The following is an 18,994-nucleotide window of genomic DNA, read 5'->3' as shown; positions in this document are numbered from 1 at the left end:
TGACAGTCAGATCTCACACAGCCCTGCGCTGATTGGACCAGAAGAACCGGCAGCGGTGGATTTTTGCAAAACAAATAACAGGCTCCAGGTGGAGGTAGAAGCGCGGGGTCTTTTTCTAAAACCGGCTGATTTATGTTGTTCTGTCGGAGCATAGTGTCGGTTTCAGTGAACATGATCAAAAACAATCTTTAAGCTATAACTAATTATCTGGTGGTGAATTTTGAGCTGAAATTTCACAGTCGTATTCTGGAGATACCAGATATTTATATTACATCTTGTGAAAAAGGGACATAATATGTCAACTTTAAATTGTTTTACTTCAACAGTAATGTGGATTATCACAGCTAGCTGTGTTTGTGTTTCAGGGAACGCAGTGCAGCAGATCGGCCTGAGCCTGCCGGTGATCATCATCAAGCAGGAGGAGTCCTGCCAGTGTCAGTGTGCCTGCAGAGACTCGGCTAAAGACAAGAGCACTGTCTCCTCAGTGGAGAAGACCAAGACCACATCACCTCCTCCTGCTCCTCCATCTCTCCCTGAGGATCCTCCATCAGAGCCCATCCCCGACCCGGTGACCCCTGACCCCCCCACCGACGGCCTGGATCTGCTCAGCCCGGAGACCACGGCCAACATCGAGGCCCTGCTGGACCAGTTCCCCAGCGGCGCCCCCTAGAGGTTCATCTGTACCGTGTACAGATGCGTATCTCACACACACCATCCAAACCAGTGGTTTATGGTGCACTTTTAAGGCAGGCAGAGCGGTTTAGGGCACCAGGCAGAGTAGTTCAGCTTCTCACAATGCTTTGAGTTAGCGCTGCACGATTAATCGCAATTTACATGTAATCGCACTTAAATTTAATTGGCTTATCGCGATTATGAAATCGCAAAGGCTGTGATTATTTGTTATGCGAGGCTTGTCATTGATGATCGGCTCTGTAAACGCTGCTCACTCTGAAGGCACTGCGGGTTTGAGTCACTGTCACTTATAACGTGCATTTGAAAAAGCAACACATCTTTCCAAACATTTATGAGACCAAAAGCAAAAGCATTCATGCATTTTTCAAAAAGTATTTATGAAGCTCTTGTCCAACAAAAGACAACATTTAATAACATGCTTTTACTCCAAACTCACCTCATAAGGACAGTTGAGCTCCTCCTTCTGTGAGATGGTGTGCTTCTCAAAGAGAATAAGGCAGTCGTGTGTTTATTAGTCAAAGCGTTTCAATCTTCTGTGTATTCAGATACAGAGATACTATGATGCCCATAGGGGTTTCCTGGAATGATGTGCGTTATCATACTTCTGCGGGGGAACCATTTACTACCAATCAGCCGCTGCACAAACTGTGCATTAAATAATCGCAGCCTTTGCCAAATCGCGTGCGGTTTCATTGCGATTAATCGTGCAGCCCTAACTTTGAGTCCCAATAGCGTATTATTACTATTTGACATTTGCTTATAGAGATTCACCGTATAAAACGAGGCATACATGCTGTACTTAAGTTTAAACTTGAAATCCACTAGATCGATCATGGGATATATATATATATATATATATATATATATATATATATATATATATATGAGACTTCAACAGTAAGGTCTTCATCATGGTCTGAAGTCATCTACGTAAAGTCCTGCACATTGAAACATTGAAGTATTTTATGATGTGTAATTTATTGGAAAGGCTGCAGTGGTTATGATGATAATGTGATTTTTGAGATGTTTTATTTGACGGTTTGTCAGTCTGGATGACCTGCGATGGACATTGACCTGCCTTTTAAATGTAATTTAGAGGTTTGTTTTGGCTGCCTATAACTTAGTATTTAATTTGATATATGTTAATTTATTAAAATACTCAATTGTTGGATTAATGTAGCTCTCTTTCCCACATTTTCAATCAGTTTTCGCTCCCCTAACTGGGCGGAGCAAGATACTTTAAGTGGATCTCACGAAACCTGTCTAGAAATTCTTTGGGTCATATTTCCCATAATCAAAAGAAAGATAGGAAAGGTTTTTGGTTTTTTCTGCATAAAGAAACGAACCGTTTAGAATATTTTGGCTATTAATGACCATTTCATACGCGATTCTCATCATGTTAATGTAAAGAAAATGTCATGTAAACATTTTTTTTTATTTCAACTGAATTGAATTTAGACTGATTTAAATTTTTCTTTTTATTTATGCACAAAAAAAAAATGTCCTCTTGATTTTTGGATGAAATATGAACTCTTGAAACTCTGTGATGGAATCAGACACTGTCATCTTGCCTTTGTGACGGGCATGTGCTTGGGTTTCTTTTCTTTTCTCTCATTGGTTGTTACAGTTTGCAGTGTTTTCTGCGTCGCGTCTCCCTGCACTTTCCTTTCGTGAAAAACCCTCGAGTCTCTGTTGTGAGTGATGACCCGCTCAGGGATTCAGAAGAACAAGCAGCAGTATATATAAATACTGTATATAGTGAGAGAGTGTGAGAGAGTGTGTGTGAGTGATTGATTGATAGTGTGTGAGTGAGTATGTTTCAGTGAGTGAGTGAGTGAGTGAGTGAGTGAGTGAGTGAGTGAGTGAGTGAGTGATAGTGTGTGTGTGTGTGTGTGTGTGTGTGTGTTGGTGTGTGCATGAGTGAGTGACAGGAGTGTGAGAGTGAGTGAGTGAGTGAGTGAGTATGTGTGAGTGAGTGATAGTGTGTGAGTGTGCGAGTGAGTAATTGTGAGTGAGTGAGTGTGCGAGAGTAATTGTGATTGAGTCTGTGAGTGTGCGAGTGAGTTTGCGAGTGAGTGTGCGAGTGAGTAATTGTGAGTAAGTGAGTCTGAGTGTGCGAGTGAATAATTGTGAGTGAGTGAGTAATTGTGAGTGAGTCTGTGAGTGTGTGAGTGAGTAATTGTGAGTGTGCGAGTGAGTAATTGTGAGTAAGTGAGTCTGAGTGTGCGAGTGAATAATTGTGAGTGAGTAATTGTGAGTGAGTCTGTGAGTGAGTAATTGTGAGTAAGTGAGTGTGAGTGTGCGAGAGTAATTGTGATTAAGTGAGTCTGAGTGTGCGAGTGAGTAATTGTGAGTGAGTCTGTGAGTGTGCGAGTGAGTAATTGTGAGTGAGTCTGTGAGTGTGCGAGTGAGTAATTGTGAGTAAGTGAGTCTGTGAGTGTGCGAGAGTAATTGTGATTAAGTGAGTCTGTGAGTGTGCGAGTGAGTAATTGTGAGTAATTGTGTGTGAGCTAGTGAGTGTGCGAGCTAGTGAGTGCGAGCGATTGAGTGTGTGAGCGAGTGAGTGTGTGAGCGAGTGTGAGTGAGTTGAGTGAGTGTGTGCGAGTGAGTGTGCGAGTGAGTAATTGTGAGTGTGCGAGTGAGTAATTGTGAGTGAGTGTGTGAGCGAGTGTGCGAGTGAGTAATTGTGAGTGAGTGAGTGTGTGTGTGCGAGTGAGCGAGCGAGTGAGTGAGTGAGTGAGCGAGTGTGAGTGAGTGTGTGTGTGAGTGTGTGTGTGTGTGTGTGTAGTGCACTACCCGGCCCCGGTTCAGCCTGCGCTCGTTCGCCCCTCTCCTATAAACCACTGCTGTAAAGACTCTAGCTGACCGTAATGTAAATATATAGTAGATTTGAAATGATAAATGTTTAAGCCATTAGATTTTATTTGTATTTTTGTACAGAAGTGTGTGTGTGAGATGAGAGACGAGCCTCTGCACTGCCTTCACTGTCAGCTGTGTGTACAGTGTGTAGTTCTCCACAGATCCTGTAATTCGAGGACTGCCTTACAACTCCAGTTCTTTCATTCCTCACCGTTTCAGATCCCGACGGAGAAGCGGCTGTGGAGACACACTGAGCCTTTTCCTGTCCAGTGCCAAATAACAGCGTGAGGTCGTCGTTACGCTAGAATCCGTGCGTCGCTCCCTCAGTGTTGATCCCTTGATTTATTTATCCACTACATTTTCTTTTTATCCATGAGCTGTGCAAACTTATTACTGGAACATTATAGTTCTTTCCCTAATGAACGGCACTTATCCAGCCGATAAACATGATCAACCGTACCTTAATAATAATAATAATAATAATGCTTCTGACCTTATTGTTTGTTGACATTTCATATAGGACTAGTTACTTTACAGGATGAAAGATTAATTTCGACTGAAGCCAATTTTTATTCATCAACAGAAACAACTATGCAATGTGTCATAGAGCACCAACCCACTCCATCTGTACATGTTCACGCATCAGCGTTCATATTTAGCATATGCAAGTCATCATAAAGTAAAACTGTCCTGTTGCATTGAATATTTCACGTTTAAAAGCCTTTTTTTTTTCTTAACCCATCAAAATGTTGTGTTGTGTACAGTTATGTTTGATGTGACTTAATCTGTTGTTTTGTTTTGTATCTGGGCATTGCAATGTTTATATATACATACATATATATATATATTCCTGTTGAGAACTTTTGCTGCTTTATGTAATTTCTTTGACACTCACATGACATAAAAATCATGCATTTGTTTTAATTTTGGAGAAATAATGGTGAAAAACTACTCGCTTGACCTTCAAGATCAGCTTTTTTTCATGTTGAATCCGTGCTTTTCTGAATCATTCCACCTTCGTCAGGTGCCATCATCATCATCATCATTACGCTTTCATTCACACGTGGGTCTTTTGAAGGCATTAACTTATGATTTGGTCCTTCAGTGCAACAAAAATAGCTTATCAAACAGTTGCTTTTCATAGAAGATATTTATTCAGAAATTCTGATCTTCTGGTCCGGCATGTTAGTCGAGTCACAAATGCTTCCATAATGACTGCTTTTGATACCCAGAGTGTGAGGAAACTGTAAAGATCTGTATTTTTAAAGAATGTATAATGTGAAAATTTCTCATATGCTTGTTTTGTATAAAGTATTATGGCAAAGTAATAACTTTTTGAATCAAAAAGCAATACAATACCAGTAAAACCCTGTGTGATTTGTTACTTTATTTCTTGTTTCAGAAAGAAATCGTTACATCCCAACACTTTCACATCAAGATTTTATTTATAAACGCACACACATATTTCAAATCATAATCTGCTCAGTTATCTGGTCCTGGATATGATGTGTTCTCAAGGCCTTTTTCCTACCAAAATAAACACTTGAATGAGTGGAGTTGAAAAAGCCCTTTAAAACCAACTCTATAAAGCAACATTAACACCTACAGCAACTATTTTCTGGATTTCCAGCAGGTCGTTCATGATGGTGTTGCAGAGCCAGATCTGCTCCTGTCTGTCAGAGATTTTGGCATCGAGAGCCTCCAGATTTCTCTCAGACAGACACTGTTTTAAACAAAGAATTAAATACATGTGGTTTTCTAACGTAAATGCAAAAACATGCAATTTACCTGATCTGTGGGTAGATCTTTTTCCTGGGTAATAGTGTCTTCAGGTTCTCCTGAAGCGGGACATTTAGAAGAAATATATTAACCTATGAAATGGTTCTTCAAATGTATGAAAATATCTTACCTGCAATTGATGCCATTTTTAGTTTTGGTTGTACATCCAGATGCAGTCAGTCTTAATTATATAATTCATCAGTCATAATTAATTACATCAGCAAGTTAATTATGTTTATTGGTCTTAACAGGATGCACCTGGAGTATTTACACTGAATTAGTTGTTCTTGCAAGACCAAATCACCACAGTGGAATTATCTAAATACATAAGTCATTTAATGTCCCCCTGTGGTGAAAATCCAGCTTTTAGTGTTGTTTATGTGTCTATGTGGTGTTTTTAATGTACTTTAAGACAAACCATGTGTAAACTCATAAGTTGACAGCATTGCGGAGTATTTTCTCCTTAAAACTGCAGTGAACCAAAGACAGTCTCAGAAACACCCCTGTTTCCTGCATCACAAACATGTGACCAATCCCGTCACGTGTGGGCGGGGCTTGATAGTTAGAGGGAAGCTGTCTGATGGTTGGTTTGTGTGTAACATTAGCAAGCAAGCTCACTTGAGGACTTATTTAGTAAGATTGTAGAATTTTTATTACATGGTAATGTTAAAACTCGTGTATAATATTAATTGCTGTATTTTTGTTAATTATTATTATTTTACAGTTTGCTTGGTTTTTATTTTTATTGTATGTTATGTAACTTTTGTAATTCAGTTTTTGCCATGAAGATAGCCGCAGATGCTGACATGGCATTAAACAAAACTATACTGATACTGTACAACCATAGACTATAAAACAAGAGTGTAACATTAGCAACGCGCTCATCAATGTCAAGATGATTAAAGAAGGCGGGGCTTCACAGTGACGTTACGTGTCTCAAACAAGCGATGCGGATCATACGAGGACGGAAAACTAATTGAGTTAAATTTAATTGAGGAAATTAAGTGTTTTTATCTGATTTACGATATTCATATTATAACATCATAGTGTATAACGATGTGTATGTGCTGTGTGCGCGCCTAAACTTTTCTCCGAGACCTTTTCTTTGACTCGCGGTGCGGAGCAGACGAGAAGTTGCTTTTTAACAGGGAAACGCCGAAAGTAAGTATTTAATCTCACTTATATGTATTTTATAACATCATATTGATTTTATACCGATATGCTGTGCACGTCTAAACGAGCCGAAACTTTTTCACAGATGACATTTTCTCTGACTCGCGATACGTAGACTAAGTTAACCATGTTCCGTACAGATGAACTTTTACCGCCGATCGCTGAATAAATACTTCCAGGTCATACACAAAACATATATCTGTGTCTGTTTATTTCTCCCTCTTTCACCCCGATCCGGACAGAGACTCCCAGCCGTTTGTTCCAGTGAGATGATTTCAGTAAGTCTGCTTTTAAAATGGCCGGTTATATTAGTTACACTTCAGACTGCAGACCTGGGGAGACAACTAACGTTAGACAGGCCTCGTTCAGTCTGTCAGTCCAAATCAGATTAGATTTAGATGGTGTGAACGGTTAAAAATCACATGAAATCCGATCTTTACAAATCAGTTTCAAGCTACATTCATATGTGGTTTGAAGTCTTATTTAAATCGCATTTCTGGAAATCCGTCTCAGTCTGAACGATCTGATCGGATTTTGCGGGGTTTATGTGACTTTCTCACGGCACGTAAAACATAACCGTCAGATGTTATAGGAAACATGTTGAAAGTCGCTGCCGAAACATTTTATAACAGCTGTATCATACAAAAATAGTTAAAAAATCATACATTGTGATTTCTGGATTTTTTTTTTAGATTATGTCTCTCACAGTGGACATGCACCTACGATGACAATTTCAGACCCCTCCATGATTTCCAAGTGGAAGAACTTGCAAAATAGCAGGGTGTTCAAATACTTATTTTCCTCACTGTATATTCCCTCATCCTAATTCGGCCCTGACACCTACAGAGGAAGAGCCCCTTATTTCTTTTATTTTTGGATGGCAGACCATGGCTTCACAGTTACAAGATCCCTAGTCAAAATACTTGGGATAATCAAGGAGAGTGGCAGGAGAGAGAGCACCACTGTCGATGATATGCTCCTGAAGAGAGACCTACATCTCTAAAGATGTAATCATGCACTGCAGGGAAAACAACATAGAAATTCTCCACACACACGTCCTTCAACCCACTGAAGATGGCCTTCTCCAGCGTGGCTTCCAGGACGGGTCTGGTGTGAGGCGATCTTGTTGTGGGGAAGAAGCCGTAAAACATGTTTACCCCTCATAGCCTAAAATATCAAGGCTGGCATCTCTCCTCCGCCAGGGGTGCTGTGGACACACACAACCCAGGTCATTTTAACATTAATACAATGATCATTCATCCTCTAAGCTACTGTGTGCTAATGAGTTTCACTTTCTTAGGTGGTGAGAGTGCTCCCGTCTGCAGATGGAAGTGACGCCACTCCTTCACTGGCTTTTAGCAGGGAAATCACCGTAAGTAAGTGTTTTACCCCGTTTACAACATGTATTTTAAAACATAATGTTTTAGAACGATATTTATGTGATGTGCGCTCCTAAACTTCTCCCAGAGAGATATTCTTCTTTGGCTATATAAATATATATATGTAACGAGGTATGTTGTTATGGGAAGAAGGAGGCGGGAACCGGCAAACATTTACACATATTTAAAGGCACACTGTGTAGAAATTGTTTTTGTCAAACAGCGCCCCCTAGAGTCGCTGTGGAATACTGGCACTGTCGTAAAATTTACTTTTAATGAAGATGATTGTGTGTTAAGCGTCTGCGACTTACTTTCACTTTGATTTGCGATAGTTTGAACGTTGGCTTGATGAATATGCTCAGCTTCTCATCTGTGGTGATGCGTGTTCCAGTAGCGTCGTCATATCTGGCTATAACATGACATATAGCCTATAACTCGCTCTCACACGTTTATTTATTTATTTTTGTTAGCATTTTTGGGAGGAGTACAATTTACATATGTGGTTTCAACAACCAGATGCATTTACACTTGTCCAGTTTGGTCTGGAATGCGTCTCAGAGCTCCTCCTGAAGTGGTTTGAGCGATCGGATTCAAATCCGTCTCGAATGCGTTTCGGAGGGCATTTACACCTGGTCTCTTCACGATCGGATAGCTATCCCATCTGAGAAAACGCATGAAGTGGCCAGGTGTAAACAGCCCCCATGACAAAAACATACGCACGAAAGCCGAAAACAAACGCTGGTTGGCCTCTCACGTCCATAGACAGTATAAACGCTCACGTCCAGATTTGAGGAAGTGGTGGGGGAAGTGACGTATGCCGTAAAGCAGTCGAATTTTGTAGTTCTTCTTGTGCTCGGGTTACTACCCGAACCCCGAAGTTACATAGTGCCAGTAATAGCGATACAGACCCCGTCAGGCTATGGCAGACGTGTCATTCAACCTATTGTAAGTCGATGTACCATCACAAGGGTCTTGGAAATATATTATGAAGGTTGAAAAGCTACATAGTGTTCCTTTAATGATAAAAATAAAACCAATCGAAAGTAAAAGACAGCAGCCCCTCACGGACGACTGCTGTCACAATAAAACGGAAACAAAACACAACATAAGTCCAGGCCTGTTCCTCTCTCGCTCTTCACTGTCGTCGCTCCTCCGTGAGAGATACGAGGCTGGTGCTCATTATCAATCACACCACCAGCCTCGCGCCGTCCTCCCACGGCCCTCGACACAATATATATAATATATTATTTTTAACATTTTTTTTTTAACATCATTTACAATACCGGTATATATTTTGTAACATCATATTGTTAAACATTAACCCATTGTAAACGGCCCAAATTTAAAATGGTAATATCAGTCATTGGCTCATGTCTCGTGACCATGCTATCATGAAGCTTGAATGGTTTGTTTTGGTCGCTATAATGGATTTAAAGGTGTATTGTGTAATATTTAGGAGGATTTAGTAATATCATATACATAACTATGTTTTCAGTGGTGTATAAAGACCTTACATAATGAACCGTTATGTGTTTATTAGCTTAGAATGAAGCATTTCTCTCTACACACACCGCGGGTCCGCTTACATCGACATGTTTCTACGGTGGCCCTGAACGGACAAACGCGTTTCGTCACTATGTTGTTCTTCGTACAAAGAAGCTAAAGCTAAAGTCAGGGAATAAAACACTGACACAATGATGAACAAGTAACAATAATATTCGCAATAACATATCGTTTAACTGAATAATAAAGTAAACCTAATTTCTTAATTTATCTTTGTAAAGAAACCTCATTTCTTAACTGGCTACTCTCTGCTGTCTCAGACGACGACGACATCACTTCCTGTCGGCCACTGTAACTTCTGTTGGCTGCAATTCGCAACCTCACCACTAGATGCCGCTAAAATCACACACTGCACCTGTAAGTGCTGTTTGCATCTATTTAATTTGAAAATAACTCTTTGCAATATACTTAAACCGTCTATATTGTGAGTTAAACTGTTTATCATTCAAAGTGATTTTGTGCCTTGGCACTCAGTCGCATAAACTACTTTGTTTTAACACTTTATTTTTATGGGTGTTTTTTTAAAGGTTCCATATTGTACGCCTTTCTGAAGATTTATTTTAGGTTTGGATGTCCTTAAGAATATATATTTGCAGTATAAGCACCAAAAACCATCCCAATCTATTTTTACAGCGCCTTCCTCAGGAGCTCTGCTAAGAACAGGTCGATTTTTGGCCTTTCTAATTAAAGGGGTGGTAAAATAACTTTTTTCGGAGGCTTGATTGTGTTTGTGGGGTGCACTGTAACATGTGTTCATGCTTCGGTTTTAAAAATTTGCATTATTTTTCACATATTTAACCATTATTCTACACTGCTCTGTCCCTCCTAGTAAAAACGGTCGGATGATTTCAGGTTGTGGCTCGTAAACAGCTTCTGATTTTAAAGTTGGAACTGCTCGATCTTTCAGGACAAGCCGTTGTGTGAATCCTGCATTGAACTCGCGTAGATTGAAGAAGCTTTCCTCCGGAAAATGTGCAGCACAGAGAGACATTTGGATTATAATTATGAGGGACCGAGTTAAAAATAAATTGTAACCGTCCTTAGGAAGACTGAACAAAGTGGACCTGCAATCTGGGTGAAAATAACAGCGTTTCGACGGCATAGCGGCAACGACACTCTTACTACCACAACAACTCTTTTCCAACGCAACATAAAATGGCCTCGCCCCCTTGATGTATGGTGTTCCCAGAGGAGGGGTTTATGTAAATGTTGGGGTTAGTGATGTCACTAACCCTGGAGGAATGTCGTGTAGTCCCAACCGGCCGTTTGCTGTAGTCCTTAGAAATTGGTTTCTTTAAAAGCAAATATCTCCCTTTGTATTGAACTTTGAGCATTGTAACTTTGCAGATGTTGTTTATGCTCAAACAGCAACATTACACACTAGCTAAAGTTAAAAAAGTGAAATCACATTCAACCACTACTTTAATATTCATGAGCCTCTCTTCTGATTGGCCTGTTGTTTTCTGAGTGACGCACGGCCAGGGTCATGTATGCTGTGGCCTGCTGGTGGCTTGGTGATGCTCACTAGTTATCACAAATGTTATCCGGCCTTATATGTTCGACCGGCCTTATAAACTCCTCCTTACTTTCTCCGTTATTGTTAGAGTATTATAATTACCATTACATCGATGCTGCACGCAGATTTAACGTTAACGCTAATTTAAACTGTCTGTAAACAAACTCAGACTTTTTTTTTGTCAAATTCGATTTAAATCTCCAAAATATGTACGTTAATAGCTAGTTATACACTGATTTTGAAACACTAACTGCTTTATAATGTAACGTTAGCAGACAAACACCGAATACAGTAAGCTATGTAACTATTGCTTTCCTACTGATACAGTAAGTTGATGTGCTACAATTTCTTTTACAGTGTTACTTTCTGTAAAAGGTGTACTTGTGGTAAATCTGCAAGGATGCCCACAGAACGCGGGAACATGTGCTGCAATTGACGCCCAAGGTGAACTTGTAAACTATGAACCGTAGGGACGGCAGCATCTTTGAGGAGGAGCTTCTTTAAAAAACGGCATTGAGCTGTGCCTGACTGATGACGCAGTCACTTGTGAAATGTGCAGAACAGACGGTTAAGGTCGAACTAAATTGCTGTGGCGTTTCTGAATAAATAATCATAAAAAATCTCCGTTGTTGCATCTTCATGGATGAGACATGCAGATAATGATATACTGTCAATCAACTCTTCAACCATTCTGCGTTTGTCTGTTTCAAAAACTTGCAACGAAAAATAATCCTCATGTGCAAGAATGTGAATCATGGCGGAAGTCAACAGCACATAAAATTACTTATTTTATGCATTTTCAATATGACCCATTTTTTTGTTTTTACTTAACAAATTAAGGCAAAATTAGAGCCTATATTCTAGTACAAATGCACAGTGCTCATTTATTTTTGCATTAAAAAAATTACATATCAGCTTGTGCCTTATATTGTGATCTTACATATCAGAATATTGTATTCCAGAGACATGAAACACATATAACAAATACAGACATGCATGCACAGTTTTGACGGAGCTTTAATCGCCTTTCTGGTTATTTGTGTGAAGTTGACCATTTCGTCACTGGCTTGATTTACTGACGCATAATCGGCAATATAAACGATTTTGAGACAAAGAACATATCATGAATCTTTACATATCAGAAATCACTGTTCGCAGATCAGGCATTACAATTAACACTGTTACTGGTTACTTGCATGTTGTAGCATTACTGTCCTCTGTTTTCTAAACCTATGCGCCGAAATTGTGGCTGATTTACCAAAGAATTCACAATGAAATGAACTGAACAAACCAGTTATGCTTTCCTGAGACATTCACATAGTTGAAGGTAAATAATATCCTTTGGAAGGTGATGATATTTTTAATCCTGTATCTCTCTTCTCATCTCACACGGCCAAAGGCCAAAGACACGATGATGTAGAAGTGGGCGTTGATTTGATTCTGCAGAGGCGGTCTTTCATCGCACTATTACAATCCGCAACAAGTCCTTTTCTGAACTTGAAATCAATAAAAGCTTTTTTGAATTCTGAAGGTTACAGGATATTTTTATAGTCATTTTTATAGGAAAATTTAATTTCTCAATTCATGACCCCTTTAATACTTCAAATGTAATTATTTACAGCTTGAATAAAGAAGATTGTGTTGTTTTTGTTTCTATTAATTAAACTATTTTATAATTGATACAGTAGCCTGTTTTTCTTCTTTCTCAAGGTATTTTCTTTCCTCCATCAACCCAGAGAAAGGCACTAAAGTGGAGAAGACAAACATCCCGTCTTCTCGTCCAAGAGTCCTTACACTGATCTAGGAACAGATTATGAGTGGCGTGTCGTCTGGAACTCTTCCATCTTGAAGGTTTGATTCAGCTCCTATGTTCAGTTCTTCAAGTTTAAGAAGCAAGTTCACTTTTCAGACAAAATTGTAGCAGGCGAGTGTTACAGAGTTTTATTGCTATTATATTTTCTGATTTGTTCATTTCTTATTTTCTACAGTTTAAAACTGTAAAGTTGTTTACATTTTTAATGTATTATTTTAACCACAGATGCCAGATTTGTCTTTTAAAACAACAGCATTTTTTGTATAAATAAACTTAAAATGTTTTACAGTAAATCCCTGTAAATTTTACAGGGATTTAACTTTAATGTAACTTTTTTTTTTTCTTTTTTTTTACAATGGTGTAAATCACAGAATCCGTTGCTGATGGACCCGGGACAGATGATGGGTCGGGATCGTCCTGACTGGAGTCCGGCGTCAGCTCGATACTAGAGAGACTGGATAATCCTGGGACAGACATCAGCTCTTGATCTGGTGCCGACTCTGGATCCAGGACAGACGGATCGCTCTCAGCTAACATCTCAAAACTGGATAGATCTGAGACAGACATTAACTCCATGAGGGATTCTCCGGAGACCGATGACGTCTCAGAATCGTTTAGATCTGCATTAACCGGCAGCTCGACTCCAGATGGACACGGATCAACTGGTGACGCCCAGTCAAACCCGGATAAATCCTGCCGGACATCCGTGGGATCGCAGTAGGGCTCTATATCGACCTCACTGCAACCGAGGGTGGGAAGCTCTTTAGCCTTCCCTATTCCCCGAAAGAAAGCACAGATGGCTTTCTTCTTCTTCACTATTTTCCGTAAGAAAGCATCGATGCCTTTCTTCTTCTTCCTGTTCTCTGGCTTTTCTAAAGAAAGGTAAAAACATTCCCACAAGAAACCGTAAATACTGAGGTTTGACATCATGAATAAAGAACAACATGGGACATCTGTGGTAGTTACTCAACATCAGCTCAACATCTGTCTGTCCAATTACTGAACTGATCAGCTCAACATCTGTCTGTCCAGAGTTACTGAACATCAGCTCAACATCTGTCTGTCCAGAGTTACTCAACATCAGCTCAACATCTGTGTGTTCACAGTTACTGAACATCAACTCAACATCTGTGTGTCCAGAGTTACTCAACATCAGCTCAACATCTGTGTCCAGTTACTGAACATCAGCTCAACATCTGTGTGTCCAGAGTTACTCAACATCAGCTCAACATCTGTGTCCACAGTTACTCAACATCAGCTCAACATCTGTGTGTCCACAGTTACTCAACATCAGCTCAACATCTGTGTGTCCAGAGTTACTCAACATCAGCTCAACATCTGTGTGTCCAGAGTTACTCAACATCAGCTCAACATCTGTGTGTCCAGAGTTACTCAACATCAGCTCAACATCTGTGTCCAGTTACTCAACATCAGCTCAACATCTGTGTGTCCAGAGTTACTCAACATCAGCTCAACATCTGTGTCCAGTTACTCAACATCAGCTCAACATCTGTGTGTCCACAGTTACTCAACATCAGCTCAACATCTGTGTGTCCAGTTACTCAACATCAGCTCAACATCTGTGTGTCCACAGTTACTGAACATCAGCTCAACATCTGTGTCCAGAGTTACTCAACATCAGCTCAACATCTGTGTGTCCAGTTACTGAACATCAGCTCAACATCTGTGTGTCCAGAGTTACTCAACATCAGCTCAACATCTGTGTGTCCAGAGTTACTCAACATCAGCTCAACATCTGTGTGTCCACAGTTACTGAACATCAGCTCAACATCTGTGTGTCCAGAGTTACTCAACATCAGCTCAACATCTGTGTGTCCAGAGTTACTCAACATCAGCTCAACATCTGTGTGTCCACAGTTACTGAACATCAGCTCAACATCTGTGTGTCCAGAGTTACTCAACATCAGCTCAACATCTGTGTGTCCAGAGTTACTCAACATCAGCTCAACATCTGTGTGTCCACAGTTACTCAACATCAGCTCAACATCTGTGTGTCCAGAGTTACTCAACATCTGTGTGTCCACAGTTACTGAACATCAGCTCAACATCTGTGGGTCCAGAGTTACTCAACATCAGCTCAACATCTGTGTGTCCACAGTTACTCAACATCAGCTCAACATCTGTGTGTCCACAGTTACTGAACATCAGCTCAACATCTGTGGGTCCAGAGTTACTCAACATCAGCTCAACATCTGTGTGTCCACAGTTACTCAACATCAGCTCAACATCTGTGTGTCCACAGTTACTGAACATCAGCTCAACATCTGTGTGTCCACAGTTACTGAACATCAGCTCAACATCTGTGTGTCCAGAGTTACTCAACATCAGCTCAACATCTGTGTGGCCAGAGTTACTGAACATCTGCTCAACATCTGTGTGTCCAGAGCTACTGAACATCAGCTCAACATCTGTGTGTCCAGAGTTACTGAACATCTGCTCAACATCTGTGTGTCCAGTTACTGAGCATCAGCTCAACATCTGTGTGTCCAGAGTTACTGAACATCTGCTCAACATCTGTGTGTCCAGTTACTGATGTTACTGAACATCAACTCAACATCTGTGTGTCCAGAGTTACTCAACATCAGCTCAACATCTGTGTGTCCAGAGTTACTCAACATCAGCTCAACATCTGTGTGTCCAGAGTTACTCAACATCAGCTCAACATCTGTGTGTCCAGAGTTACTCAACATCAGCTCAACATCTGTGTCCAGAGTTACTCAACATCAGCTCAATGTCTGTCTGTCCAGTTACTGAACATCAGCTCAACATCTGTCTTACCCCTTTTCCACCAACAAGAACCAGGTGCTGGTTCGGAGCTAGAGCTAGTGCCGGTTCGGAGTTGGTTCGACTGACGAGCCTCCAAAGAACCGGTTTGCTTTTCCACAGGCTAAAAGAGCCAACGCAGAGCCAGGTCTTACGTCACAGCTACGTCTCATCTTTCTCGGCAACGTTAGCGTGGTGGCGCCAAACACAAACACATCATCAACAATGGCGCACGTTGCTTTGCTATTGATGTTCATGGCTTTGCGGACCTACATCGGCATCCAAACACGGCGGATCCAACGTGTTCGCGCGGCTCGCCATTATTTGTACAGACGGAGATTACAAGCGAGAGTAACGGCATGTACATAACATTTATTTTTAACAATAAGATGCCGCGGTTCTTTCTTGGCTCCTTTCTAGACCCTGCAATGATTTGGTGCTACTTAAGAACCAGTTTTACTGGTTCGGAGCTGGTGCTTTGGCGGTGGAAAAACAAAGAACCGATTTGAAACTAGGCTCTGGCTCCGAACCAGCACCAGCTCTGCCTTGGTGGAAAAGGGGTCTCTGTCCAGAGTTACTGAACATCAGCTCAATGTCTGTCTAGAGTTACTGAACATCACCGTGTCTAGAGTTACTGAACATCAGCTCAACATCTGTGTGTCCAGAGTTACTGAACATCAGCTCAACATCTGTGTGTCCAGAGTTACTGAACATCAACTCAACATCTGTGTGTCCAGAGTTACTGAACATCAACTCAACATCTGTCTGTATCTTTCTAGAATGGTCTTGAGCAAAGAAAAGGAAGACAATCTGCTGAGGATTGTTCATTGCACCAAAAGACATTTGAAAGGAATCAGTGTAAATACAAGATATGTGGAATATTAGTGCAATGTGGCAATACAAATATTTCAGAACTAGAAAAATTCCATGTGTTGAAGGCTGTATTTGACGGTTTTCCATGTTTTGTACTTGTCTAAAAAAAAAACCCACAATTTTAAAATTCCCTGATTCCAGAACAGTGAGGTAAACTAATCCAGATACAGCAACAATCTGGCTGCACAGCTTCACGGTTTTAGATGTAAAAAACCCTATGACCCCAGACCGCTGTTCTTCTGGCTCAACGACTGCAGCAGACTCTGGGTTCTGTAGTGTAAATCTGCCCAAGATATGTCTTGGATACCAAATGGTGTTGAAGCAGCTTCACAAGAAAAGGTCTACCAGTGCTGGTATAAAAATGCATTCGTCGTCATCAGATATGATATATTTATTCACTATTGAACAACTGGGGTTACATTTGGGGTTGCTAAATGTCTAAATTGCTTAAAATCTGGTTTCCAGTCACTTTTTTTGAAAATGACACAAAAAAAGGTCATTAAAGAGTTTGTAAATATCACTAATCTAAGGCCGGTTATGCTCACAAGGTTCAGATCTGGCCACGGATGTTGAGATTTCCATGCAAGTAGGAGAACAGACATGTATTTTAAACATCTATAGAGTAGTGATTCATTTCTGACATAATAATGTTGTATTACTAATTTATAAAATGTTAAATCTAGGTTCCAATACAATTGTATATAAACTGTATATAAATTTTACATTTTTAGGTATAGATGATGATGATTATATCAGCTGTTAAACAAGAGTTTCCAGCAAGAGATTCCTGCCCGTCCTGTTCTCTCTATTGTAAGTTAAATGAGTCCGATTACTGAGACTCTCACCCTTTGTCTTTAATGGCTCTTGTAGGCCCTATCCCAGTCGTTGAATAGTCAGGCTGATTGGATTAGCATCTATGCATGTGAATGACAGTTATGCTGATGAGATCAGGGTTGGGGAAATGTCGGTAACGAGCCGTCTCATGTACTTAATGTACATGCTTTGTTCAGAGTGTCTCCACCTCTATGTAAATCCCTCCCCCTTGAGATGTATATAAACTACAATGTCAAGTTCCCTAGTCAGACTTGGATGACGACAGCGAGTTCTCAATAAAGAGTAACTTCTGCTTGAAAGATATCCCAGTGTCTCCCGGTCTCTGCTTCGACGAAGGAAAAGTTTCCAACAATAGAAACTTCAGTTTTCCCCCATCTCCCTCATCCTTCCCTCAGTTTGACCCCCTCAGGAATGACTGGAATGTGAGGAAATGCTTCAGTACACAGAAAAACCTAAAAATGCTCAAAATTCTAAATATATAAATTCATATAAATGCTGAAACTACACAAAAATTATTGTATAATGTTTACTTGTGTATCTTATGCATACTGAAGTGAAATGAATTTAGGACCCAGCGGAACAGCTCATTTGCTCCATATAGAGCTATAAGGCCATCTAGTGGCAAGAGTCATGAAATATCATGTTATATTATTTATTTTCCACACGAGGTCGGCAAAGACACCCAATGTAAGATATTTAGAGCTGAATTAAAAGGGTTATTGCATGAAATAGTGAGTTACCTTAGCTGTCACCCCCCTTTTTGAGAATGGACATTAAAATGCACTATTCAAGCTTAAATGGTTGTAATTCAAGAATGCTTTGGAGTATAGACCTAAGTTTGGTCTTGTTTTAAAGGTAAAAAATAACAGATTATTGCTGAAGTGAAAGCACTTCAAAAAATTAAAGTATGAAAAAGTTACGGAAGTTTAAATTTACATTAAATCAAATATAATTTATTTAATATTTTTATTTTATATAAAATATATATTTTACAAAATATGTTTTACAAAAAAATTACTATAAAATCAAAGCCATATATCTAACCAAGTTGTGTTCCAAATTTGTAGTTGATATCACAAAAAATGAAGTTCCCATGAGATTTTGTTTAGGCGTATTACCAAAAATAGCCACCGGGTGTCATTGAATTCCATTGAATTTGACTGTATGCATTCTACCATAACAAATTAATACATTTCTGTCCAAATAACACTTCTGTCACAAAATATGGAACCTTGAGACTCAGACCTTTCTGACAATATGTGTTTTGTCAAGATTAGAAAATATTTTGATCATAAATTATGAAATATAATGATGGCCAAAAGGGGAGGAGCCTGATAAAATAATTTAGAGTACCGTTTCTATGGAAACACAATGTGCAATTTCAAAACAGTTTTCACAGGATGAATTCTGAGATCGTAAGCTTTCAAATGATACCTAATTTATGATAACTACTAAAATATGTAATATAATAAAAAAAGGCGATAAAAAAATATTATATCATATTTTAGAGGATAATATATATATTATACTTTTTAGAAGATAATGTTATTTTATCATTTTTTATTGACAAATACTAGGTTATATATTTTCTAATGAAATTTTAGCATAAAAACCAACATATCAATTATTAAAAGTGTGTGCGTCAACTTTTTGTGACGAAGGTCAGAACTCCTGTTATTATGTAGATTTTTTGAGGTGCACTCTTGTCATAAATTCATCTATTTCTGT

General features: G+C 39.6%; 1 protein-coding gene and 1 long non-coding RNA gene across 2 annotated transcripts in view; both read left to right on the top strand.

Annotated features, from left to right (window-relative positions):
- The window catches only part of mtf1 (metal-regulatory transcription factor 1), a 31,892-nt gene extending 31,081 nt beyond the window's left edge, over positions 1–811 (top strand). The window contains exon 12 of the mRNA XM_084386084.1: positions 366–811. Within this exon, the coding sequence (XP_084242210.1) occupies positions 366–670 (305 nt within the window). The 3' untranslated portion in view covers positions 671–811. The remainder of the gene's footprint in view (positions 1–365) is intronic.
- A 5,886-nt stretch (positions 812–6,697) lies between these two features.
- LOC311307007 lies at positions 6,698–13,845 on the top strand. Its single transcript, XR_014630250.1, has 5 exons — positions 6,698–6,782; positions 7,197–7,732; positions 7,805–7,880; positions 12,673–12,813; positions 13,147–13,845. It is a non-coding gene; the product is annotated as an uncharacterized lncRNA (long non-coding RNA).
- Positions 13,846–18,994: the final 5,149 nt, after the last annotated feature.

Source organism: Rutilus rutilus (assembly GCF_951802725.1).
Source record: "Rutilus rutilus genome assembly, chromosome: 17".
Lineage (NCBI taxonomy): Eukaryota > Metazoa > Chordata > Actinopteri > Cypriniformes > Leuciscidae > Rutilus > Rutilus rutilus.
Note: the sequence above shows the minus strand (reverse complement) of the source record. Positions and strands in the feature narration are given on the sequence as shown.